The sequence below is a fragment of the Hyperoodon ampullatus genome (assembly GCF_949752795.1).
Source record: "Hyperoodon ampullatus genome assembly, chromosome: 11".
Classification (NCBI taxonomy): domain Eukaryota; kingdom Metazoa; phylum Chordata; class Mammalia; order Artiodactyla; family Ziphiidae; genus Hyperoodon; species Hyperoodon ampullatus.
This window is the reverse complement of record NC_136924.1, coordinates 99,907,932-99,935,631: the sequence shown is the minus strand read 5'-3', so window position 1 is coordinate 99,935,631 and position 27,700 is coordinate 99,907,932. Positions and strand designations below refer to the sequence as shown.

The window sequence follows — 27,700 nt, the reverse complement described above, 5'->3', positions numbered from 1 at the left end:
ACTAGATTATTGTAATTATTATAAAATTTTTACTTTTGTTTTTGAAGACTCCCTTGAGGTTTCTATTGGGCACTTGTCATTTCTGATCTCTTATTTACATTTTTTTCCTTTTGTAGGAATATGCGCTTTCTGGTTGGAACTTGAATAACATGCCTGTTCTAGAGCAGTCTGTTCTTGCACATATCAATGTGGACATCTCTGGCATGAAGGTGCCATGGCTTTATGTGGGAATGTGCTTCTCTTCCTTTTGCTGGCACATCGAAGATCACTGGAGCTATTCCATCAACTACTTGCACTGGTATGCACAGCCTTTGTTACCAGCACACATACTCAGTGACCTTTCTAAAGGTGTAACAGTGTTAGATGATGTGTTAGGGAGAGCTTACTTTAACGTATTTTGTACCCCAACGTTGGATAATGTACTGTGTAGAGGTCTCAGGGTACAACATGTCAGACACTTTCCCTCTTCAAGTATGTGCATGCAGCAGCGCCTCGAGTTTCAGACCCAACTATACTTACATTTAGCGTACATGAAAATATCTTTGGTATAACTTTTGAAATGCAAGGCAGGATATTTTTTAAAGTTTATATAATTAAGATCTGACTAACCTTCAGTATTTAAGGTTGAAATTTGAAAAATTTCAAATGGAAATTTTTGATTTTTTTTTTCCTTTTTAATAACATTTTCTCTAAAAATGCCTATGTTGCATGTATATTCATTGAATCTTTTTGCTGGTTTTTTTGTGTCACACCCACAGCTTTTATTTACTTATCCAGTTCCTTGTCCAGTATTCTGATCTTATTAACCAAATGATGTATTTCTCTCCATTTGAAAGATACTGCTCAGATCACACTATGCATTGGAAAACTCTGATGATTTTCTTTCTCTGCTTCATTGCTGTGCTGTGTAATATGATAGCTTCTAGCCACATGTGGCTATTTAAATTAGTTAAGATTCAGTAAAATTAAAATTTACTTCCTCAGTTGCACTAACCGCATTTTAAGTGCTTTATCGTCACTTGTGACTAGTGGCTCCTGTATTACCCAGCATAGATGCAGAACATTTTCAGTCATCTCAGTAAGTTTCTATAGGATAGCACGGTTAATTGTATGAGGGTTAAGAAATTCAGCTGTAGATAGCATGACTAATTAAATCCAGTTCCTTAAAGTTCAACTTAGTATTATAAATAAAACTCTAGTCCACTAAAGTCTAGTGTATTAATGATGCCAAGTGTTTGGTCTTAAGATTCATAGAACTATATTCAGGGTTTCAACAATTTCTCGCCTTGGCTTATGTCCTTGGATAGTAAAATTGAACTCAATGAAGTTATGTAAAAGTACTCTGAAGGGCAGTGACTTTTACTTTGATCATTGTGGGGATAATTGGAATGTCCAGTGGACCCGTGAATCAGGCAGTATGTCAGTATCCTTTGGAACAATGCTTGCTTTTCATATAGCATCTTTCCTATTTGAAGATGCTTTAAGGTACCTTAAAGAGTTTATATACTTTGAATTACTTTTCTGTAGTGATAAGTACGTACCTACTTATCCATATACTCTTGCCTTGCCCCCTATTATGAATAATAGCACAGATTTTTGAGATGGTTGCTAGGATTCAGGGCATATAACCTATGGCCATGGAGCAAGACAAAGTTAATTATAATTTAGTGGATTTGAATCAGAGACCCTGGCCTCATTGGCACCATGCTCTACCTAGATAAACAGTTATTTCTTTTGCTAGGGGGGAGCCAAAGACATGGTATGGTGTGCCATCTCATGCTGCAGAACAACTGGAGGAGGTGATGAGGGAGCTGGCCCCTGAGTTATTTGAATCCCAGCCTGATCTCCTACATCAGTTAGTCACCATCATGAACCCCAATGTGCTAATGGAGCATGGTGTGCCTGTGAGTCTTTTTGCATCTCCCTTCAGTATTTTAAAGTTATGTATGCTTTTGATTAGAGTCACAGTATATGCTTGTTTTGTAATGGGAAATAAAAGATCACATCATCTTGGAGCCAAATTAGAATTTATACTCTGAAGGGAACAGCATTTATTTGATTAAGAATGGGGTGTTGTAAAGTATGAACCACATTTACCTTATGTATAGCAACCTATCAGAATAGCCATGTTTTCAGTATATCCTGCTTTTAATAAAAACCTCATATTCTTTATTATCCCCATTTAACCAAAGTATAAGTATTTTAAGTGGTAGTTCTAATAACTAATGCTTATCCTTGTGGAGATCATATTCCCATATTTCGTATAAAGATTTCATAGCCTCTTTTTCACATGAGATAATGAAGTAAAAATAGACAATGAATACCTTTTCTGCTTTTAAACTTTTAGGTTTGAAAATGATTATTAAATTTAAGCTACGAACACCTGATAAAGTATAAATTTAATGTTTGGTACATGTAGTCAAGTAGTCATCATAACCTTATTGAGAAAGTAGATCGAGTGATAGTAATGTTACTTTGTCTTTAAAGAGTAAATTTATGCAGAATCTGGGACTTTTCAGAAGACATAGTATGGTCATAAAACAAAGAGATTCAGGATAACTGATTTGGGGGGGGGTCTCTCCATATGACATATGAGCTAATCAATTAGTTTCCAGAAAAAATTATCCAAAAGTAGGATGAAATTCCATCCTTTCCCACTGTTTACAACACAAGAATGAAAGGAATAAAAGAAAAATTCTCTTAACTGTAAAAATTTTATTAGGTTAGGAAACTAGTAGCTCATGAGAGCAGCGTTTTCTCCTTGAACATTTCTTTAGGCTGTGAACTCCTGTCATGAATTACTATAATTTATCAGTGACTATTTTAAGAAGGTGAAACTCTGACTGCTTCTTCAACCCTGATACTGTTTTCTGGTCTGTGTAGGTTAATGCTTTATTGTTTTCAAGTTTGAAAAATGCTTCTGAAACTGACATAAAATATCTCCCTTTTTTGTTGTTTTTCTTCTGTTTTGTTTTTGTACCCTGTTCCCAATTTGCATTTAGGTGTATAGGACCAATCAGTGTGCTGGCGAGTTTGTTGTGACGTTTCCTCGGGCCTATCACTCTGGATTTAATCAAGGCTACAACTTCGCTGAGGCTGTGAACTTCTGTACTGCTGACTGGGTCTGTTCGATAGCAAGTAGCTGTTGTGTCTATTAACAGCCCCGGAAAATGCATCTTAATTGCTGTGCTTGCTTAGCTGGGGAGGGAGGGCCCATGGAGACTCGAATGTCTGTTGCCGTTTACAGAGATCCAGGTAGTTTTTATTTGGAAGATTTTATAGTTCGTTACGTCTCATTTGCTACTTTCTCATTTTATTTGAATTTTAAATGGGCAGTTGATGTTTTCTGAATCTTTTTCTGAGAATGTAATTCCTCTAGTCTTTGCTTTCTCTGAGCGCTTTTGGATTTTAGAAGGGTGACCACATCTTTTCAAGAATTAATTGTACCACGTTTACAAATATCTAGCTCTGATTTTTATCTTAAAATATCCAGTTCTTATTTTTATCTTAAAATATTCCTTTATTTTTTTCCTTCTTATAGATAATTAGGAGATTTTATTCTTCCTGCTATTTTATGTTTTCTATATTCTTTTAAAAAATTTTATTTTAAAGGGTAGCTGTAATATTGAGATCTTTGTGGGCTGCACTTTTGTGTAAATGGTATTGCCATTGATTGCTATTTTGCTTTTAAATGAGGTAGATATCAAAAAGTAATTAGTTATTTTTACGTCATGTCGGTGGGGAAAAGACTGCAAACCTATCATACACTCTTTGACTCTATTTTTCTTTTAGTGAGGCTGTTTTTTTGTCACTTCTCTTAACATCTGGGGGGATATTTTTTAGTAATATTGGATCTTATATTTTCTGTGGGCACCTTAATTTGTTAAATTTCATGATTAACCATATTGTTTCCTTGGCTAATGAATGAAATTGTATAATGGACAATCTTATATGACCTAGTAATTCTAAACTTCTTACTTGTTAGAAAGCAACAGGAGCAAGACTGAGGTTAGGACTTTGCCTTGGACTTGAACTCTATTTTAAAACCTCAGCTGACATGTACTATGTATTTATGATTTACTTGTTCCTTGGCTAGGTAGGTGTAGGGTGGGAAATGGAGGTGATTCAGAGATGAGTTAGAGATGATTTCTGCCTTTAATGTGATGACTATTATTGATGTTTGATCTTGGACGGCGCTTTTTTTTTTTTTTTTTTTTTTGGCTGTGCCACGTGGCATGTGGGATCTTAGTGCCCCAACCAAGAATCGAACCTGCAGCCCCTGCCATGGAAGCATGGAGTCCTAACCACTGGACTGCCAGGAAAGTCCCTTGGGCAGCACTTCTTGTTTTTTTGTTTTTTGTGGGTTTTTTTGGCTCTGTTGGGTCTTCGTTGCCGCACGCAGGCTTTCTCTGGTTGTGGCGAGCCGGGGCTACTCTTGGTTGCGGTGTGCAGGCTTCTTGTTGCGGAGCACGGGCTCTAGGCGCACAGGCTCAGTAGTCGTGGCTTGCGGGCTCTAGAACACAGGCTCAGTAGTTGTGGCGCACGGGCTTAGTTGCTCCGCGGCATATGGGATCTTCCCGGACGAGGGCTCGAACCCGTGTCCCCTGACTTGGCAAGTGGATTCTTAACCACTTCGTCACCAGGGAAGTCCCGGGACAGCACTTTTAATTTCACTGGTCCTAATTTTTTTTTTCCCCTACTATGTAAAGATGCTAAGGTTCACTTAACCTCAAACAAGTGAGATGATATTTGTGAGAGAAGGGTGATATAAATGAAAAGTAAAAGCAGCTTTATATCTAGAATGAAGTGATGGTACTGATTTTTATAAGCCACAATGGACAATCAGTTCTATTTTATGTGGCTTCCTTGTATATTGTATCAATAATAATTAAAAACTGCAAATCCTACAGTTTTGTTTTTCTTCTTGCTCTTGTTTTAAGTATTTGAGAAATGTTTAAAGAGTAAATTTCTGAGAATTAAGAAATGAAAGAATTGTATATTGTTATTAGACAAGATAGTCGCCAATCATAAGCTCAGTATATATATTTTCTTGGGAAAGATTGTTTCTTTGGAAGAGTATGGAAATAATGCTTGATTCAGAGATAGTCTTGTACTCTGGAACTCTGATTCCTGTGATTCCCTTCTGCCTCTCTCTGAATGGAGGCTAGCTCTAAAAGGTGTTCTTAAAGGTCCACTTTCTAATTTTTTCTCTTTTATATTACGGTTTTCAAATACAAACCAAAACTTCAGACACAAGGTTTTTCCACTTGAGGGAAGGAAAGAGGCTGGAGAGAGAGAGTTTGTGTAGCATAGCTAGTATCAATTTGTTTTAAAGCTTGATAGATTTTCAGAAGTTATCTTAAAAAGTGTAGCTGTTGATTTATGAAAAGTGATCATTTAGTGATTTATTTCACTTAGGAAAATTTAAGTATATAATCTCATGGTTTTACTTTGAATTCTCTTTAGGCCAGACTGGTAGTTTTAAAAATAATCTCTAGATGCTAAAATCTAAATTGTCTTTTGCTTTGGTCCTTATAAAAAATAAAGTTAGTCCATGTGAACTGCTTAAGTAGTGCTTTTTTCCCCTCCCTCCCTCCCTGCCTTGTATTGATAGTAGCATCTGTTGTTTGTTCTGTGGAAACATCAATGCTGAATATGTCCAGTTATCCCTTGATAGCCTGAAATTTTTTTTTCTTTTTCCTATAAGAGCAGTCTCATACTAGTCTGGTCTAAAAGAGTTTGCTGCCTCATTTATATATCAAGGAACTCATACTTCTTGAGGTACATAATGAGTAGAAAATCAGCTTAGGCCAGAAGCTCAACATCTCAAATTATGGGAATTTCCTGTGGGAAGGCCTTTGAAATTCTTGCTGGGTGGTAAAGGTTTAATACTTACAGTTACGTCTTATGTTCAAATGGACATTGTTATTCTCTGTTCTTTATAATAAAAGAGAGGATCTGGGGGGTAAGTAGTGGTTCTGTTCTGTAATGTGTTATAAGCAAGTAATTTAATTTGAGAATCTTGTTTTCAGTTGCCCATTGGCCGTCAGTGTGTCAGTCATTACCGTCGGCTGAGGCGCCATTGTGTCTTCTCGCACGAGGAACTAATTTTCAAGATGGCAGCAGATCCGGAATGCTTGGACGTGGGGCTTGCCGCCATGGTGTGCAAGGAGTTGACTCTCCTGACTGAAGAGGAGACACGGTTAAGGGAGTCTGTTATGCAGATGGTGAGTTTGCTGAGCACGTTGCCTGTAGTTGATACTGCTCACGGGATATACCAAAATTTAAACCTGTGGAGAGAATCCATTTTCATCTTTGATCCCTCTAGAAGTTGAACGCAGAAATTACTGGTTTGGGGCTTCCATGGTGGCGCAGTGGTTGAGAGTCCGCCTGCCGATGCAGGGGACATGGGTTCATGCCCTGGTCCGGGAGGATCCCCCATGCCGCGGAGCGGCTGGGCCCATGAGCGATGGCCGCTGAGTCTGCGTGTCCGGAGCCTGTGCTCCGCAATGGAGAGGCCACAGCAGTGAGAGGCCCGCGTACCGCAAAAAAAAAAAAATTACTGGTTTGGAGAAGATTTCACACTTCTGTACTTGCCGTTTTGGTTTCTTTAAGTTGAAAAAGTTCTGGGAATCTTGATGTCTTCATCGCCAGAGTTTTAAAAATACAGTCCTATCAGGTAGAATTTCTTAGGTGTGTACGTATTTTTTAAAATCTTCTACATGTAGATTACTTCTTTTTTTTAATGTTTTTTTTTTTTTTTAGTGTTTATTTTTACTTGTTGACAGTTTGCTTTATCTATTTATTTATTTTTGGCTGTGTTGGGTCTTCGTTTCTGTGCGAGGGCTTTCTCTAGTTGTGGAGAGCGGGGGCCACTCTTCATCGCGGTGCGCGGGCCTCTCACTATCGCGGCCTCTCTTGTTGCGGAGCACAGGCTCCAGACGCGCAGGCTCAGTAATTTTGGCTCACGGGCCCAGTTGCTCCACGGCATGTGGGATCTTCCCAGACCGGGGCACGAACCCGTGTCCCCTGCATCGGCAGGCAGACTCTCAACCGCTGCGCCACCAGGGAAGCCCGTAGATTACTTCTTTAAGCAAGAAAATTCAAATTCTTTTTTTCTCAGCTTTGTAATTGAATAAAAATTATGTTTCTGGTGATTGCAGACTGTCAGAGTTAATCAATCTGTGTTTCCCTGCATTCTGAGTTTTTAATGAATATAAGAAGGACTGAATAACCCAGTGTTGGGATTTTGAATGCTTAGAATAAACTAAACATTCATCATATTGAAATGGATAGTAAATGAGAAAATCCATGTCTTCAGCCACATCTAGGCCCATTTTCCCTAACCCTCACTACATAGGTAGCCTCACTGGGTTTGTACCATGCTTCCTCCTGCTCTCGTACAGTCCACTTTCTTTCTTTCTTTTTTTTTTTTAAATAAATTTATTTATTTATTTTTGGCTGTGTTGGCTCTTCGTTGCTGTGCGCGGGCTTTCTCTAGTTGCAGTGAGTGGTGGCTACTCTTCCTTGTGGTGCATGGGCTTCTCATTGCGGTGGCTTCTCTTGTTGCAGAGCATGGGCTCTAGGTGTGTAGGCTCAGTAGTTGTGGCTCACGGGCTCTAGAGTGCAGACTCAGTAGTCGTGGCGCGCGGGCTTAGTTGCTCCGTGGCATGTGGGATCTTCCTGGACCAGGGCTCGAACCCGTGTCCCCTGCATTGACAGACGGATTCTTAACCACTGCACCACCAGGGAAGCCCTAGATCTGAAGTCTTAAGAGAATGAAAATAGGTTTAAGCTAAGGAAGAATACAGTGGACTAGCAATTTGGATCTGAAAAGTAAAGCTGATCCAATTTAACTACTCTTCTTATCGGCACAAATGGGGGAAAAAAATCTATAAACCAAAATATATAACTATACATTTAGAAATGATATAAATACTATTATTACAAAATATTTAATGATGGTTATTTTTAAGAATTTAAGTTAACTTAGAAATAAGAATATTTGCTAAATGGTTAGAATTCTTTTTCTGTTTACTTGAATTACCTGTGAAAGAAACAAGAAAGAGTAAGATACAAATGCATCTTCTTAAAACATTTTATTTTACATTTTGGGGATATGTTAATATATGCCTGATAGTTACTATTCTCATTTTATACCTGTATTCTTAAAGCTTTATTTTGATTATGTTTATTTATTTATTTTTAATAAATTATTTATTTTTGTCTGTGTTGGGTTTTCATTGCTGTGCGTGGGCTTTCTCTAGTTGCAGTGAGTGGGGGCCACCCTTTGTTGCAATGCGAGGGCTTCTCACTGTCGTGGCCTCTCTTGTTGTGGAGCACAGGCTCCAGGCGTGCAAGCTTCAGTAGTTGTGTCACGCGGGCTCTGTAGTTGTGGCTTGCGGGCTCTAGAGCGCAGGCTCAGTAGTTGTGGCATGCGGGCTCGGTAGTTGTGGCTTGCGGGCTCTAGAGTGCAGGCTCTGTAGTTGTGGCGCATGGGCCTAGTTGCTCCGCGGCTTGTGGGATCCTCCTGGGCCAGGGCTCGAACCCATGTCCCCTGCACTGGCAGGCAGATTCTTAACCACTGTGCCACCAGGAAAGCCCTGATCATGTTTTCTTATTAACCTTTTGTATTTTATTATTTTTTTTAACAATACTTTTTTTTTTTTTTTTGCGGTACGCGGGCCTCTCACTGTTGTGGCCTCTCCCTTTACGGAGCACAGGCTCAGCGGCCATGGCTCACGGGCCCAGCTCTGCGGCATATGGGATCCTCCCGGACCGGGGCACGAACCCGTATCCCCTGCATCGGCAGGCGGACTCTCAACCACTGCGCCACCAGGGAGGCCCAAGACTTTATTTTTTTAGAGTGTTTTAAGTTCACAGCAAAGTGAGAGAAGGTCCAGAGAGTTCCCATTTATCCCCTGCCCCACCCATGCACAGCCTCCTGTGTTACCAGTATCCCCCACCAGAGTGGGACGTTTTTTATAATTGATGAACCTACATTGACGCATCATAATCACCCCAAATCCATAGTTTATATTATGGTTCACTCTTATTGTTGTGTATTTTATGGCTTTGGATGAATATATAATGACATGTATCCATCATTAAGGTATCATACAGAGTATTTTCACTTCCCTGTTTATCTTCTCTGCCCCCCAAACCCCGGCAAACACTGATCTTTTCACTATCTATAGTTTTGCCTTTTCCAGAATGTCATATAGTTGAAATCATACAGTATGTCGCCTTTTCTGAATGCCTTCTTTTATTTAGTAATATGTGCTTCAGGTTCTTCTGTGTCTTTTCATGGCTCGATACCTCATTTCTTTTTTTTTTTTTTTTGAGCCTAGTTTTTTTATTTGATCATTTTTTGCATTTGAAGCACTCCTCGATGACATCCTTGGCCTGAGACTCTTTGCCATAGTCCTAAAAAAAACGTGATTTATCTAAAATTTAGAAACTCGACTAAATTGTTAGCACTAGTTTATAATGAAGCTTTTAAAAAAAATCAGCACATCTCGTGAAAATGCTTCCCACCATTAAAATGTCTTATAGCCATTTTCAGGGACCTTAAAGACTTCAATGTCTTTAAGGCTCTTAACATGGCTTTCCTATTGCCAGCATTTTCTAAATTTCTGCAGAAACACATTCAGGTAAGCAGATTCATTGGCTGGCTTCCTCATTTCTTTTTGGCACTGAATAATAATTCGTTGTCCGGGTGGTTTATTTAACCATTCACCTACTGAAGGACATCGATTGCCTCCACGTTTTGGTAATATGAATAAAGCTGCTGTAAACATGTGTGTGCAGGTTATTGTGTGGACATAATCTTGCACCTGTTCATGGGCTCTCTATTCTGTTCCATTGATCTATTTGTCTATTTTTTTTGTTAATACCACCACATTGTCTTGGTTACTACTGTAGTTTTTATAGTAAGTCTTGAAGTTGAGTAGTGTCAGTCCTCCAACTTTGTTCTTCTTCAGTGTTGAGTTGGATTTTATGGGTCTTTTGCCTTTCTATATAAATTTTAGAATTAGTTTGTCAATATCCATAAAATAACTTGCTGGAATTTTGATTGGGATTGCACTGAATCTACAGATTTAAGCTGGGAATAAGTGACATCTTGACAATATTGAGTTTCTCTATCTGTGAATGTGGAACATCTCTCCATTTACTTAGTTCTTTGATTTCATTCATTAGCTTTGTAGTTTTCTTCCTTGTACATATTTTGTTGGATACCTTAGTACAGTTGACCCTTGAACAATGTGGGGGTTAGGGGTGGCAACCCTCCACTGAATTGAAAATCCACATAGAATTTATAGTCAGGGCCTTCCCTGGTGGTGCAGTGTTTAAGAATCTGCCTGCCAATGCGGGGACATGGGTTTGAGCCCTGGTCCGGGAAGATCCCACATGCCGTGGAGCAACTAAGCCTTTGCACCACAACTACTGAAGCCCTCACACCCTAGAGCCTGCAAGGCACAACTACTGAGCCCGTGTGCCACAACTACCGAAGCCCGCACACCCTAGAACCTGTGAGCCACAACTACTGAGACCGTGAACCACAACTACTGAAGCCTGCACACTCTAGGGCCCGCGTGCTGCAACTACTGAGCCCACGTGCTGCAGCTACTGAAGCCTGCGTGCCTAGAGCCTATGCTCCACAACAAGAGAAGCCACCGCAATGAGAAGCCCACGCACTGCAACAAAGAGTGGCCCCCACTTGCCGCAACTAGAGAGAAATCCCACACACAGCAAGGAAGACCCAGTGCAGCCAAAAGATAAATAAATAAAATTACTTTAAAAAAATTTATAGTCAGCTCTCTGTATACGCTGTTCTTTTGCACACACGGTTCTGCATCTGTAGATTTAGCCAACCACAGACTGTACAGTACTGTAGTATTTACTATTGAAAAAAAATCCGAATGTAAGTGGATCCACAGCATTCAAACCTGTGTTGTTCAAGGTTCAACTATTTCATTTTTAGGGGTGCTAATGTAAATGGCATTATGTTTTTAATTTCACATTCCACTTGTTCATTGCTGGTATATAGGAAAGAAATTGACTTTTGTATATTAACCTTTATCCTGTAACCTAGCTATAATTGTTTATTTTAAGAGTGTTTTTGTTGATTCTTTCAGATTTTCTACATAGCTGATTTTGTCATCTGTGAACAAAGATGGTTTTGTTGTTTTCTTCCCAGTCTGTATACCTTTTATTTCCTTTTCTTGTCTTATTGCTTAGACTTAGCTAAGACTTCCAGAACGATGTTAAAAAGGAGTGGTGGGAGAGGACATCCTTGCCTTGTACCTGATGTTAGTGGGAAAGTTTCTCATTAAGTATAATGTTAACTATAGGTTTTTTTTAATAGATACTCTTTATCAGGTTGAAGTAGTTCCACTCTATTTCTAGTTTATTGAGAGTTTTTACCAGCTATAGGAGTTGGGTTTTGTTAAATGTTTTTTCTGCATTTATTGATGTGATCAAGTGATTTTTCTTCTGAAGCCTATCAATAGGATTACTTTAATTGATTTTTGAATGTTGAACCAGCATTGCATACCTGGGATGAACCCCACTTGATTGTGGTGTATATACAGTGTTGGATTCAATTTGCGTACATTTCATTGAGGATTTTTGCATCTGTGTTCACGAGAGATATTGGCCTGTATTTTTCTTTACTTTTGATGTTTTTGTCTGGTTTTGGTATTAAGGTAATGCTTGGCCTCAGAGAATGAGTTAAGAAATATTCCATCTTCTTCCATCCTCTGAAAGAGATTATAGAGAATTGGTATAATTTCTTCCATAAATCTTTGGTAGAATTCACCAGTGAACCTGTCTGGGTCCAGTGCTTTCTGTTTTTGGAGGTTATTAATTATTGTTTGAATTTCTTTCTAGATACAGACCTATTCAGGTTGTCTATTTCTTCTTGTGTAGGTTTTGACAGCTTGTGTCTTTCAAGGAATTGGTGGGTGTAGAGTTGTTCTTAGTATTCCTTTATTATCCTTTTAATGTCCATGGCATCTGTAGTGATGTTCTCTTTTATTAGTTAGCCTGGCTAGAGGCTTATCAATTTTATTGAATTTTTCAAAGAACCAAGATAAAATGAATAGAATTCTTTTTTTTTTTTTTTTTTTTTTTTTGCGGTACATGGGCCTCTCACTGTTGTGGCCTCTCCCGTTGTGGAGCACAGGCTCCGGACGCGCAGGCTCAGCGGCCATGGCTCACGGGCCCAGCTGCTCCACGGCATGTGGGATCCTCCTGGACCGGGGCACGAACCCGTGTCCCCTGCATCAGCAGGCGGATTCTCAACCATTGCACCACCAGGGAAGCCCAATGAATGGAATTCTTTACTCTAAAACTTCTCTGATCCGTTAATATGCTGGTATTTGTTAATCTCTAAGTTGGAAGGGATATAATACACAGCATTTACCTTCCCCCAGATTACTTCTTTATTTACTGGTGTATAAGTACCTTGCTCAAGTAAGTAGAAACTGTAAACGGAACCCCCTTGTCTATTAAATGGAAGTCTTTGTAAAATGCACTTCAAGTGCCTTTACTTTGTTAAAGTGGCATGCTGAATTTGATAAGCTTTTTTTTTTTTTCAACTTTGATTTTTTTTATTGACATACAGTTGATTTACAATGTTGTTAATTTCTGCTGTATGGAAGAGTGATTCAGTTTTACATATATACTTTTTTCCATTATGGTTTATCACATGATATTGAATATAGTTCTTTGTTCTATACAGTAGGACCTTGTTGTTTATCCATTCTGTATATAAAAGATTAACTTTCTTGGTAATCCCCTGGTGGTCCAGTGGTAGGACTTCACACTCTCACTGCTGAGGGCCCAGGGTTCAATCCCTGGTTGGAGAACTAAGATCCTGCAAGCTGCAGCAGGGAAGCCAAAAAATAAAAATAAAAAATAGAATAAAATTTGTTAAAAAAGATTAACTTTCTTTTCGATGCCTTTTTGAAGGAGATTATATTTAGATTTGTATAGTTTAATTTTACATTTCTTTATCCTTGCATATGTTTGATCAGTGTTATTTTTAGATTATAGATTACTAATATTTCTGGTTCAAGGGTATATTGTCCCTGGGGACAGTAATTTTTATTTTCGATTTATCTTTTTCGTATTTTATATAGGAAACAAAACCACATAAGACAAACAGAACTTCGTGAATTATTATGTAGTAAACTTTGTTGTCATCACAGGTATGGTCAGGAAATAGAACTTTTATCAGCTAGCCAATATTTTGTAATAACTATAAATAGAGTGTAACCTGTAAAAATTGTGTATACAAAAAGGCTTTTTGGGCAAAATATATTAGAAAATAATACTAGTAAATAAAAAAATATTGGCTTACTGTGTAAAAAAAAATCTGTCAGCCATCTTCAAAGTACCTCCCAATTACAGGTTCCTTTACTTCCCTCAAAAAATGACTTTTAACATTTGTAGTAATCATTTCCTGTATTTAAAAATGTTTCCTCAGTCACATGTGCATTCTTAGACACTAAGATTTAGTCTTGCTCATAAAAAAAAAAATTGGTGGTGTTTTCAGAAAGTATTTTGATGATGTGCCATTGTACCTCCCATGTTTATATTGTCAGAGTAGAAAAAAATTTAATAACTTAAGTTCTCTGATGCTTGAAAGACTGGAAAGACTTGATGTAGTGACATCAGTTGTGTTTCAGGGCGTCCTGATGTCGGAAGAAGAAGTGTTTGAGCTTGTTCCCGACGATGAGCGCCAGTGTTCAGCGTGCAGAACCACCTGTTTCCTCTCTGCTCTCACGTGTTCCTGTAATCCCGAGCGGCTTGTGTGTCTCCACCATCCAGCTGATCTGTGCCCCTGCCCCATGCAGAAAAAGTGTCTTAGGTATCCAGAAGTTTCTTGTAAAACTTCTGTACTGTCTTTTAAAATTCATGTCAGTACTATCCTTTGTAAAGCCCTTCCCTGTGTTTGGACTGGTAACCTCTTGTCTGTTTGCCTCCTTGCTTGAGGACCAGCCCATTAAAGTTGGCACTAAACTTGGCACCTAAAGTTAGTTGTTTTATCAAGTTGATATCACATGTTCCTTGTCTCTCCCTGAATTAAAATTCTGTGGACTTCTGAGATTTTCTCTTTATGTGTATACTAAAACCCCGTTCCCCTGGCCATTTTACTTTCCTTAAGCTAATTGTGTATGTCAATTTTAATTTATTTTCAAGTTGTTGGTTTTTGGAAGTTTTTATTTTCTTGTGTGGTTTTTTTTTTTTTTTTTTTTTTTTAGATATCGCTACCCATTAGAGGACCTCCCTTCTCTGCTGTATGGTGTGAAAGTCAGGGCACAGTCCTATGACACTTGGGTCAGTCGTGTTACAGAAGCATTATCTGCCAACTTCAACCACAAGAAAGGTTAAGTTTCTTCCTTTTTTAAACATACACTGAAATGGTTGTCACTTTGAAAGAGGTGTTGTTTTGTTTTATGTGTTTTTCCTCCAGGAAGGAAAAATCCTAGGCTTCATATGAGATTTGAGACTAATGGGTTGGTCCACTACAGAATTAATTTCCTGTTTGAGAATCTTCTTTTAAGTGAAAAAGTTGATGTAAAATGGGGCAAATAGCTAACTTGCAGTAGATGTATCATATATTTTGGGGAACCCCATTGTTACCAGTGGACTAACATTAAAGGCTTATAGAGAAAGAGAAATTGTCTTATAAGGATTAGAAACGAGCACCTGGTCATAAGCTTTTGTTGTATTGGTGAGATTTTCACAGCTGTGGTGTGTTTCTGCTAATTGGTTGGTGAATGGTTTTTTATTTTCTGTGGTCATAGTATATGGCTTTTTATTTATCCTTACAGATTTGATTGAATTACGAGTAATGCTGGAAGATGCTGAGGATAGGAAATATCCAGAAAATGATCTCTTTCGAAAACTCAGGGATGCTGTAAAAGAAGCTGAGACCTGTGCTTCTGTGGCTCAGCTGCTTCTGAGCAAAAAGCAGAAGCACAGGTAAGACTAAGAAGAGCTGAGTTCTCCAGTGGTTTTCTGTTTTGTTTTGTTTTGACCAGAATAAAGGCAAAGTCTTAACTGGCCTGTGAGGTCCTGCCCTGTCTTTTGAGGCTGTGTTCTCCCTCCCCCAGTAATGCCCTAACCTTGTCTCCTACTGGTCTCCCTTCTTTCTTGCTCCACCCTGAACCCTTTCCCTCTGTTCTTCGTATACACCAGTGTCTTCCTGCTTAGGGCCTTCACGCTTGCTCTTGGCTCTGCTTGGCGTTCTCTTCCCCTGATACCCAGGTGGCTTATTCCCTCACTTCTTTCAGGTCTTTTTCAGACGTTGCATTCTTGGAGAGGCCTTCTCTGATAACCTCTGTAAAACTGCAGCCTTTTTATTCTTCTTTCCTGCTTTGTTTTTCTCCTGTCCCTGTCACCTCCTGATAGACAGATTTACTTATTGATTATCTTACCTCCTTCTTCCTTTCCCAACCCCACTAGGAGGTATGCTAGGACAGAATGTTGGGGATTTTCATCCTTTTTCTTATTGCTGTGCATTGAAGCATGCCTGGCACAGCGTAGGTGTGTACTAAGCATTTGTAAATAAACGATACTACAGGCTGAAGGCAGGTGGCAGCAAAGAGTAACCTGGGTGCCGGGGAGGCTGTTGTTACGGAGCTGGAAGTATGTGCCCTTAATTTCAAGTAATTCATGTGTGTTTAATTCCCTGTGGTATTGTTTCTTAGTAATTCCAACACGTTTCTTGTATCTGAATGCCTTTTTCTATAGCAGTTCACATTGGGTCTCTAATTACTTTATATGTTTTTTTATATTCTGTTTTATCAGAGAACTTAGCAACATTGATCAGTGACCCTTCACCTGTCATTGGGTCACTGACCCCCTTGGAGGATCTGGCAAAAGCTTAGAGACCCTTTTCTTAGAAAAATGCACATACTGACATAGTTTTGAATCAGTTTCTGAGGGTTTATAGTCTCCTAAGCCAGGTTTTAAAGGTCTTTGTTCTATATCTTAAGTTTCTTAAGGTAGAAGATTTAGTTTTATCAGTGAACTTAACATTTTACTGTGAGGAATTTATTAAATGTTTGAAATGTTTAATACTTGTGAGATTGGAGGAACTGTAACTTGGAGAGTTGAATCTTTGAGTCATTACCCGAAGAGCTAAACACTTAATTTGGAAGTGATCACCATTGCAGTGAAATCCCTCACACACTAGTATTCTGGGATTTCTTGGGTTAGAATTCTAAAGAGACTAGAAGCCCCTTTGATATGGGAATGACTGTGAATTTTTCTTACTTACGTCTCAATATTATTTCACATCAGGCAGAGCCCAGATAGTGGGAGGACTCGGACCAAACTGACAGTGGAAGAGTTGAAGGCCTTTGTCCAACAGCTTTTTAGTCTTCCATGTGTCATCAGCCAAGCTCGACAAGTAAAGGTGGAGTATCACATTCTTTTTTGGGTAATATCCTTTGTAGTATGGGCTCCTGTTTTGGGTAAAGAGAATAGTGTGTCTAGATTCATTTTTTTGTTCTGTTTGTTTCTTTTCTCAAATAAGTGCTGCTATTTAAGGTTTTTTAGTAGGCAGTAAGAATCTCTTGGCTTCATTCTTAGTCTTTGATTCCCCCTTTAAAATTCTGGAACTAAGGCTAGTTTAGAGTATTTTTTTCTATATTAATTTTAAGCCAGAACCTCCATTTAACTTAGATGTAATTGAAATGTAAAAAATTAGTTAAAGGAATCTGAATGTGTCAGTGATTACTAGTTCATGAACTTTTAAAAACGCAGAACTCTGAACTTACCAGGGCCCTCATGGTTTAATGAATATGTAAGATCTCAAAAGTATCAAATACATGAATCTGCATAGTTAGTAATCTTTTGATAGTTTGTGGTGTGTTTTTGTGATTTGGTGATGGCTGTGTATCTAAAATGGTTTTTACCAAGATTATCAACCATGAAATCCAGTATCACTTGTGTTGTCTTAACCCCGTGTCATAAGAGCGTTTTGCTAGTTGACCATGCTTTCCTTCTTTTTTTTTTTTGTGGTACGCGGGCCTCTCACTGTTGTGGCCTCTCCCGTTGCGGAGCACAGGCTCCGGATGCGCAGGCTCAGCAGCCATGGCTCACGGGCCCAGCCGCTCCACGGCATATGGGATCCTCCCAGACCGGGGCACGAACCCGTATCCCCTGCATCGGCAGGCGGACTCTCAACCACTGCGCCACCAGGGAGGCCCCATGCTTTCCTTCTTGAGAGACTTTCTTTTCTAAGCATCTGACACCGTACTCTCTGGGTTTCTTAGATTCACAATTCACAGTTCCTTCTCTTTAGGGAAGCTGTTTGATTTCTCCTTGGCTTGGCTTCTAAGTTTGGAGTATATTGGGAGTCTTGGCCCTTTCTTTGATATCTTCTTTGGTGACGTTAAATATCCAGCTATGTCTAGCTGATTCCCAGCTCTGACTGCCTTTCTTCTTTTCTGCAGACTCGTACATCCAGTTGCATACTCTGCATTTGCCTTTGGCAGACTAAAAGACATCTTAAAAGCCTTCTAATGAATCAAAATTCTTGATTCCTTTGTTTCCCTTATGCACACCACATTCCATCTCTAAACAGGTGTTCCTATTGTATTATCTCCAAAACGTCTCCCAGAGTGAACTGCTAGTCATCACCTCCACTGCTTCAGTTAGGCTCTGAACCACTGGAATCTGCCACTTAGGTTACTGCAACAACTTCTTAACTGGTCTCTGTTCTTCTGCTCTTGCCCCCGATAGTTTATTTTTTATTCAGTAGCCAGAGTGATTATGTAATAAAACAGGAATAAAATCATACCACTTCCATGTGGTTAAAATCCTCCCAGTGGTTCCCCAAAGCCATTCAAACGAAATCCAAACTCATTGTAATTAATCTACAAGGCGCTATGTAATCTGACCTCTGCTTATGCCTTAACTACTTTCTCCTGCTTCCACTTTGCTCCCCATCAGCCACTTAGGAGCAAGACACAGGCTCATTCCTCTTTAGAAGCTTCTGCAGTGATCATCTGCCCTGCCTGGACTTCTCACGTCCAGGTCTCCATGCGGTTCCCTCCTCTACCTCCTCATGTTAGTTTTGGTTCATCAGTCTTTTGTGACCGTCATTGTGAAGTAATATACCCCTCCCCCCATCCCCTCTGATCACTTTTGCATTATATTGTATTGTATTGCCCTATTTGATTTTCATAGCACTTAAAATTAACCGAAACATTTTATTCATGTCTTCACTGTCCGGCCACTTACATTAAAATATGTGTTCCTTGAAGACAAGGACTTTGTACTTTTGTTTAATGCTGTATGCCTAGAATAGTGCCTGTAACTAAGTCAGCAGTCATTAAATATTTTTTGAGTGAATTAATCATATTTAAAAGTAGGAGTATGTAATTACAGAGAAACATATTTTTGCCTTTATCATATCTATTTGGTGCTATGATGCTGAGATTATTAGATAGTCTAGAATTTGGTAGTTTGCCTGAACTGTATGTATTCCATACTTATTTTGTATCTTTTAAGTTTGTTTTTTTTTTTTTTCCTTTTGATCTTTTCAGAATCTACTGGATGATGTGGAAGAGTTTCATGAACGTGCTCAGGAGGCCATGATGGATGAAACCCCAGATTCTTCCAAACTGCAGATGTTGATAGATATGGGCTCTGGTCTCTACGTGGAGCTACCTGAATTAGCCCGACTAAAGCAAGAGCTACAGCAGGCTCGATGGTTGGATGAAGTACGACTGACCCTGTCAGATCCACAACAGGTCACTTTGGATGTCATGAAGAAATTGATAGACTCTGGCGTGGGGTTGGCACCCCACCATGCGGTGGAGAAAGCGATGGCCGAGCTTCAGGAGCTGCTCACGGTCTCTGAGCGATGGGAGGAAAAGGCCAAGGTCTGCCTGCAGGCAAGGTGAACACATACGTTAGTGACTGTCACGTCTTTAATAACTAGGTTTGAGAGTGGAAAGGGAGGAGGAACATGAGGGTCTTAATTAAATGTTTTGTGCCTTCCCTGACTGGTCACTAAGTTACCAGATTGGGCTGCATACAGACAGTTTCAAGTATTGTGTGCACACTGTATGCAGAGTACTTGTTTTAATAAGAGCCCTTCCATTACTGATACTGTAGTTAGGAGCTAAGAAATATAAAGCTGTGTAGCAGTATGTTGTTCACTGAGAGGTCCAGACAAATGCTAGAGGGATTCAGAGGAGGAGAGGTCATTGTTAGCCTGGGTGGTCAGAAGAGACGCTCGAGAGAAAGGTAAGAACTTACATAGAGCCTTGAAGAATGAGTGGGATTGAAGTGGAAGGGGAGGTAAGAGAAATATCCTAAGCTAAGCTTAAGGAACATGTAGGATGTGCTCAGGTGACAAAAGTGAAGTGGTCTTTACATGAGTGGGGGATTCGTGCAGGAAAGTAGAGGGAGATGACCATCAGGCAGGAGAGTGTGAGGTGTTAGCATCGGCACCCATTGGACTTGTGAGATCGAAATAAAGTGTCCATCGGTTTGACTGTAATGCTCTTTATGAAAGTATTTTTTCAGCACCTAAGATTAGTAGGTATGTAATTTCCTTTGTGAGGATGAGGAAACCGGGACGCTTACAGAGATCACATAGTTGTCAAATAACAGCACAAATTTAAAGCCTTTTCCACTTCATTCCAAAGTCTCCATGTACTTAATTACTTTGCCAGTCACTTATTTTGGATGCATTTGATAGGCTTTCCCTTAGATGATTTAATCAACACAGTTCTGTTCAGCCAAGAAAAGGCTCCATGTGTGCTGGATATTTTGCTCTCCAGATGCCACTGAGAATACATAATAAAGTTTATAGCTTTTCCTATCTGAAACATTCAAATTACTCTATGTCTTCAGATTCATGATAGTTCTAGGAGGTGGGAGTGTATTAAATGGGAAAAGTTAAATAACTTTAGAATGCAGACTATGATTTGGTATACCTGATACAACTGACAGTAGTCTGCTGAGTGAAATTTTATTGGTAGTGATACTTGAAAATTTTCTTTTTCCCATTTTCCTACATTTAACCAGTTTTAGTGATTTTTACCTCCAGAATGCCTTTTGAATTTCTCTTCTTCAACTCCACTTTCACTGACCTAGTTACAGAACTGTTACATTTTCCCTTGATCTTTGCAATTCAGTGAGTATTTATGGAGTACCTACTACACGCCAGGTGCTGTTTCTAAGTGCTGTGGAGGCCACAGGGAAAAGACACACAAGGTCCCTGCTCTAAAATAGAGCCGACGTAGTGGGGAGAGACAGGTGAATAAGTGAATGAGTGAGCGAATTTCAGATAGTGTCATGAAGAGAATAAAGTTGGTAAAGAGAGGACTGATGGGCTTGGTGGGGCTAGTGGGAAGGTGAATCCTCCCTTTTCTGGCTCCTGTTGAGTTGTCTTTCTGAAACGCATACTTCGTATTCTTCATCTCTTAGCATTGGTTCACTGCTCACCATTCTTCCTCCTTTGTCTTTGACCATCTCTCTCTGCCTCTTTCAGAATGGCTTTCCTCAAGATTCTGGCCTAGACCACTTCTCACTCTTACACCTCCTTGGAAATTTCATCTAATTTCTTGTCTCCATTTACCATCTTTATATTGATTAACTCCAAATTCTCATCTGTAACATAGATTTTTTTTTTTGTAGATACCATCTGCCTGTTAGATAATTCCACAGGATGTCCCATCGGTACCTCAAATTCCCCATATTCAAAATTACCCTTGTTAACTCCTTCCCGTGCTCTTTCCCTTTGTTCCTGTTTTCTTTGACTTATACCCTCTTTCACTCATTTGAACAAGCCAGAACTTTGGAAATTAACTTTGACCCCACTCTTCTATTTCTTTGCCGTCAGACTCAGTTAGCTACCAAGTCATGCTGATTATATTTCCTCGGTGTTTTTCACTTTCATTCTTTTTCTCTGGACTGTTGTTACGGATGGCTTGGATCACAGCACCAGGTTCTGTCTATGACCTCACCCCTCTGTAAGCCATTGTCCGCACTGAAACTAGTATTTTCCTAAGATACAGGAAAATGACTGTTTGACTGTTTGACTCCCTTGCTTAAAGCCCTTCACTGTTTCCCATTCCCCTTGAGATGAAGTTCACATTTCCTTAACCTGACTTATAAGGCCATCTGTAATCTAGCCCTTTGCGTAAATATCTACCCTCACCCCTTGCCATCCTCCCTCTTGCATTCTGTGTTCTAAACATAGTGATTCCTCCCCCCGGTTCTTCAGACCTGCCGTGTTCTGTCTTGTCTCTGAACCTTTGCACATGTTTATTTTATTCCCCTGTGGAACACTCTTGCCCTCTGCCCACCCCCTGTGGCGCACCTCCACCACCCCTACCCAGTGTCTGGTCCCAGCTTTCCTGAATAGTTCCTATTAAGAAAGGGTAAGCAAGCTTAGAGGTCACTTCTGGGAATTCTTCCTTCACTGCCAAGTCAATTAAGTCCCGCTACTGTATATTCTGATAGCATCTTTACTTTCCTTTAGCATTGCACTTACAGTGTATCGTAACTTTTTATTAATAATCACCTCCCCCCAGATGAAAAAGTTTTTGAGGCAAGGACTCTGTCGGTCTTGTGCATTCATCATCTCTAGGACCTAGCACAATGCCCAGCACATAGCAGGATTTATGGATGGTCAAACTGTTTCCATGCTTAGTAGCTTCCTGTTGCTCACACAGGAACATTCATGTCTCTCAAGACCTCTCAATCTGCGTCTTTCTTTCCTGCCAAGTTCCCCTGCTTGTTGCTTTTATTCCTGCCTCACCTCCCATTCTCACCATTCCCCATCTTAAACTTATTTTTAACTTATTTTAAAATTTTTCTCTATATCTTTGTTCATTATATTCCTGTTGTTTTTCCTTTAACCCTTCACTTGACCACATTATACTTCTTTAAGGCCTAATTCAAAAGCCTTTTCAACTCTCCCAGGCAGAATTAATTACTGCTTCTGGTGGTAGTGAACCTTTAGTAATTTGTTCTTAGTTCCCAGTACAAGTATCATTCTTACCGTGTATTTTGATGAGTTGACGATAAGGTCTATGTTTTATTCATCTTTGTGTAACAAGGTGTTAATGAAAGTAGTTGAATTAAATATACTTGGTCAACGTTAATGGATTTCTAGCCTACTGCTTTCTGCATAGCTGTTTAATTGCATCTCTGACAATTTCAGATATCGTGGAGAACTAAAGTAGAAGTAATTTAGTGTAGTGAAAAAAAGAGCATGGGATCTGAGATTCATTCTGAGTCAGTGTTTCATGTGTGCCATTTACTGCTTTAAATGACTTTGGGGAAAATAATTGATCTACTTTGACTTAAACTTTTCTTGTCTGTAAAATAGAAATAGAGGTAATATCTGTTTTGCCTCCCTTATAGGATTATGGTAAGAATTAAGTGAAGTCATGTGTATGAAAGTTCATTACACATTCTAAAATGTTATTTAAGTGTCGGTAGTAGTAGTTTGACTTTTCCTCATGCATCCACCCTATTTTTGTGTTTTTTAAGACCACGGCACAGTGTGGCAAGTTTAGAAAGCATCGTGAATGAAGCTAAGAACATTCCAGCCTTTCTACCCAATGTGTTGTCCCTGAAAGAAGCCTTACAAAAGGCTCGAGAATGGACAACTAAAGTGGAAGCTATTCAGGTAAAGAGCCTTTTGAATTGTCCTACTGTTCAGGTAATGCTGTCTCATAGATGAATCCTTTAAGCCTTTAATTCTTAGAATAGAATAACTATACTAAAATAATTATGTACTTAAAATTCACTTGTTTTTCCATCTGATTTTTATTTCAGAATATATATTACCTGTTTAAACTTTACTTGTTTCTGTTGACTCCCTGCTATGAAAGATGACAGAATTAGCCATTTAGTTAATGCTTAGCAGTAGGAGTTTATTTCCCGCTGTGTTCTTTGACTTTTTTGCCATGTACACCAATTACTTTTTTTTTAAATTGAAGTATAGTTAATTTACAGTGTTATACTAGTTTCAAGTGTACAGCAGAGTGATTCAGTTGTACATATATTTGTATTCTTTCTCAGATTCTTTTCCATTATAGGTTAGTACAAGATATTGAGTATAGTTCCCTGTGCTATAGAGTAGGTCCTTGTTGTCTACTTATTTTATATATAGTAGTGTGTATATGTTAATCCCAAACTCCTAATTTATTCCCCCCACTCCACCCTGCTGTCCCCCAACTACTTTTAAAATAAGTGGCAGAAAAAGAAAATGAAATCAACATTTACTGAACCCCACAATACTCTTGGTACTCTTCTGGTTGTTTGGGAGCAGAAATGTAAGGGAAGGGTGTAAAGATAGAACCCTGGACCTCAAAATTGCATATTCTAGTTGGCGAGACATATCATACATCTGTAGTTCAAAACAATGAGTTAAGTGTTAGAGATGAAAGTGTGCTTGAATACATAATTTTTCTTCTGAATTACAAAACCATTAAGCAGCATTTACCGTATTGAGTATGTAAATACTGTTTATTGTAGAACTACACTGAAAGAAAAAGGAAGCCAACTCTCCCCCTAAACTGCTGGCCTTAGAAAGAGTATTCTAAGTGTCAAGTTCTAATGACTTCTCTTTTACTTTCTTTTCAGTTGACTTTTTCTGAGACCTGCTTAACTGCTACTCTTTCTGTTCTGTTTTTTAAAATTATCTATTTTCATCAGGACAGCTCCTCTGTTTGTTTCATCTTCGACCTATTTCAGGCAGTTGGTTGTTCTCAGATGACTGATAATCCTTAGTTGGCTGCTTTTGATTGAAGGACCGAGCCTGCAAGTAGAGGTAGCTGTCATGGTTTTCCTGTGTGATTATAGAGGACTGTTCCTCACCAAGCTCTTCCCTTCAGTGGGAGGACTGGCTTGTCAGCTCTAAGAGAGTGGACAGCTTCTGCTGCCCTTTAGGGTACACGCCTGGGCGAGGCTGTCTATGTCTGGGCTTAGCCAGAAGGTATTCTGTAGTCAGATGGCTATAGTTGGGCACGAAAGGGAGTAATAGTATGATATTTCTTGAGCCTGTCTGTATCCGAGCTTTCTTTTCTCTTTCAATTATTCTCTGTCTATTCTTATCCTAGTATCATAGTGATTCAATGATACCACTATAATATCTCTTATGGCTAGAACCTTCTCATTATTCTTTTTAAAAGTTGGACTTAAGTTTCTTGTCTTTGTGTTTCACTGTAACTTCTAAAATGGATATATAGGCAAATATGTCAGTTAATACCTGAGAAGTAACTATTGGAATGTCTATTTAGCACGAAACACTATGCCATTCCCTTCATAGCTTCTGAATAGTGATGAATGTTATGGGGATATACACAGTTTCTTATAGGAAAGGTTAGGTGTTCTGTCTGCTGGGGGATTGATGCCCTCTGAGCTGTCATGCTGAATTATTGTCTGCAGGCTGCCAACCTACTACTTCTGATATTCTTGCCAAGTCCCTGGAATGGATTACTCGTTAACTCTCACTTCCTGTAATGATTCAGTTATTTGGTGAATTTAAAGCCGTATAAATTCGAAAGACAATAATTACTTCATTACGTGGAAATATTGAAACATTGTGATTTAGAAGGAAAATATCCATTCTTGTTTGTGTTTGTAGGACATAAAATGGAGGTGGTTATCAGAACTAAAATACTGTTCTGTAGTAGTTGGAAAAATTGTGAAAGACTTTGAAACAGGCAGAAGAGATTACTGATGCCCTTTCTGTAGAACGGTGGATGTTGTTTAGCGAACCATCCAGGATTATTTGATTCTAGGAGTGTACGCCTTAGACTTTCTTTGACCAAGCTATTTTACAACTCTCTCAGTTGTTTAAAAATGATAGTAATGTGAATTAGTCTGTGGAAAAGCAATTAAATTTGTAAGGAACAAATGATTTTCCACACTGTAGAAAAGATGATTCCATTGACGGGTATGATATTAAATACCTGTTTCCATCTACTAGCAAATTCCTTTCCTCATTCCTAATTGCATTTATATATGTTTGTTTTTAGATTGTCCTTTGAACTAGTTTTTACATCTCACTGGGTCCCTTGTTAATTAATAAAACAAAAATCTTTGACTGTGAATTTACGCAAACTTTTTTTAAAGGACGTTGGAAGGCTCTGTTAATTCAAGAGATATTGATACAGTTAGGTTCAAAGAATAATATTTAATGAAAAAATTAACGCTAAAGTCTTTGTGAGGTCTACCAACAATATATTGCCAGACTTCCTAAGAGATTGCAAATTGTGTAAGGATGCCCTTTGTTCTCCAGAGTGGCAGCAATTATGCTTACTTGGAGCAGCTGGAAAGCTTATCTGCTAAAGGCCGCCCTCTCCCTGTGCGTCTTGATGCGTTGCCCCAGGTGGAGTCACAAGTGGCGGCAGCACGGGCCTGGAGAGAACGGACTGGGAGGACCTTTCTTAAGAAGAATTCCAGCCACACGTTGCTCCAGGTGAGGGGCGGTTTACTTTATGTGTGTGCACTTCAGCACCCTCATCAGAAGTTGCTGATTTAATACCTGAGGTGAGGGTTGTTTTCAGTTTATCTGGTCATGGTTACACAGGTGATTCCGTTTTGGGTAATATCAGATGTTGACCAGTAATCTGGAACCTTGGGCAGACTTGTTTCCAGTTCATCTATGTCTAGAAAAAGAAGTCAGCCTGATCTTATCTCTGCTGTTATAATGGACTCTGTCACTGAAAGATCTTATTTCTCAGAGGCACAAACTAAAAAAAAAATCTTTTTTAATTGAAGTATAGTTGATTTACAATGTTGTGTTAGTTTCTGGTGTATAGCAAAGTGATTCATTTATACATATATATTCTAAATTGATTGATTGATTGATGGCTGCGTTGGGTCTTCCTTGCTGTGAGTGGGCTTTTCTCTTAGTTGTGGCAAGCGGGGGCTACTCTTCACTGTGGTGCACTGGTTTCTCGTTGCTGTGGCTTCTCTTGCTGTGGAGCACAGGCTCTAGGCACACAGGCTTCAGTAGTTGTGGCTCGTGGGCTCTAGAGTGCAGGCTCAGTAGTTGTGGTGCATGGGCTTAGTTGCTCTGAGGCATGTGGGATCTTCCCGGACCAGGAATCAAACCTGTGTCCCCTGCGTTGGCAGGAGGATTCTTAACCACTGCGCTACCAGGGAAGTCCCACAAGTATATATTCTTTTTCAGATTCTTTTCCATTATAGGTTATTACAAGATGCTGAATATAGTTCCCTGTGCTATACAGTAGGACCTTGTTGTTTATCTATTTTATATACAGGTAGTATGTGTCTGTTAATCCCAAGCTCCTAATTTATCCCTCCCCCCACCTCTTCCCTTTGGTAACCATAGGTTAGTTTTCTATGTTTGTGAGTCTGTGTCTGTCTTGTAAATAAGTTCATTTGTATCATTTTTTTAGATTCCACATAGAAGTGATATCATAATATTTGTCTTTCTCTGTCTTTCTTCACTTAGTATGATAATCTCTAGGTCCATCCGTGTTGCAGCAAATGGCATTATTTCATTCTTTTTGATGGCTGAGTAATATTCCATTGTATGTATGTACCACATCTTCTTCACCCATTCCTGTTGATGGACACTTAGGTTGCTTCCATGTCTTGACTGTTGTGAATAGCGAGAAGCACAGATTTCAATACTCAGTACCCTTTTCATGTTGAACAGTTGAACATAGTAGTTAAGAGCATAGACTTTGGAGTAAGATATTTTCCTGTTTGAGGACTGGCTTCCTAGTGCTAACCCTGTGTCTGTGGGCAAGTTGTTGCCTTTCTGGTTTCCCTCGTTTGTACAGTGCCGATAATACCACCTACTTCAGAGGCTTGTTGGGAGTTTTGAATTAGATAATGCATATGAAGTTCATAAGAACATGTCTAGGACATGTGAGTGGTCAGTAAGTGGTTCATTTTATTTTCAGTTTTGAGATTTTTTTTTTAAACCAGAGCTCCATATTTGGTTTTATTTTTGTAGGTGCTTAGTCCCCGAACTGACATTGGTATTTATGGGAGTGGAAAAAATAGAAGGAAAAAAGTAAAAGAACTAATAGAAAAAGAAAAAGAAAAGGATCTGGACCTTGAACCTCTGAGTGATCTGGAGGAGGGATTGGAGGAAACCAGAGATACAGCCACAGTGGTAAGAAATTATGTAGTGCATCTTGAATTTGCTTGGTGAATACAGAATTCTGTGAAGATATTAGCAGAATCACTGTTTTTTAATGTTCTTAACTATTTTTATTTTTGTGTACTTTATCTTTGGCTTTATGGTTATACATATTTCACATCTTTTTTCATATTTGGAATCAAAGAATATAAAAAGTTTACTGTTCTCTCTCCCTAACATTGGCTTTTCCATCTCTCTTCTTTGTTGCTATTTTAATAGTCATCTAATATTCCATCAAATTATCCATAATTTTCTGATATTGACCATTTTTGTTGTTACTAGGAGTTCGCTGTTGTGGATAATAGCAAAGTGAACTTCTTTGTATAGCCTTTTCCTTTTTTTCAAATCATTTTCCTACAGTTGACTCTTAGGAATGGGATTACTGGGCTAGAATTTCAGAGCATTTGGTGCTTAGTGCTATTGTGCTTTTCAAAGGACTCACACCAGCTGACTGACAGCAGCTGCTATTTGCAGTGTCTACCTCTTTTAGTAGCATTCATTAGTATAGTGAGTGTGCAATAAGAT

At 39.0% G+C, this 27,700-nt stretch overlaps 1 protein-coding gene across 1 annotated transcript in view; it reads left to right on the top strand.

Annotated features, from left to right (window-relative positions):
* The window catches only part of KDM5A (lysine demethylase 5A), a gene marked incomplete at its 5' end in the record, with an annotated part of 82,747 nt that overhangs the window by 33,605 nt on the left and 21,442 nt on the right, over positions 1 to 27,700 (top strand). The window contains 12 exons of the mRNA XM_079716062.1: positions 117 to 298; positions 1,742 to 1,904; positions 3,003 to 3,122; positions 6,033 to 6,227; positions 13,695 to 13,876; positions 14,271 to 14,395; positions 14,844 to 14,994; positions 16,318 to 16,432; positions 18,570 to 18,925; positions 22,537 to 22,675; positions 25,295 to 25,474; positions 26,987 to 27,148. Coding sequence (XP_079572188.1) covers positions 117 to 298; positions 1,742 to 1,904; positions 3,003 to 3,122; positions 6,033 to 6,227; positions 13,695 to 13,876; positions 14,271 to 14,395; positions 14,844 to 14,994; positions 16,318 to 16,432; positions 18,570 to 18,925; positions 22,537 to 22,675; positions 25,295 to 25,474; positions 26,987 to 27,148 — 2,070 coding nt within the window. The remainder of the gene's footprint in view (positions 1 to 116; positions 299 to 1,741; positions 1,905 to 3,002; positions 3,123 to 6,032; positions 6,228 to 13,694; positions 13,877 to 14,270; positions 14,396 to 14,843; positions 14,995 to 16,317; positions 16,433 to 18,569; positions 18,926 to 22,536; positions 22,676 to 25,294; positions 25,475 to 26,986; positions 27,149 to 27,700) is intronic.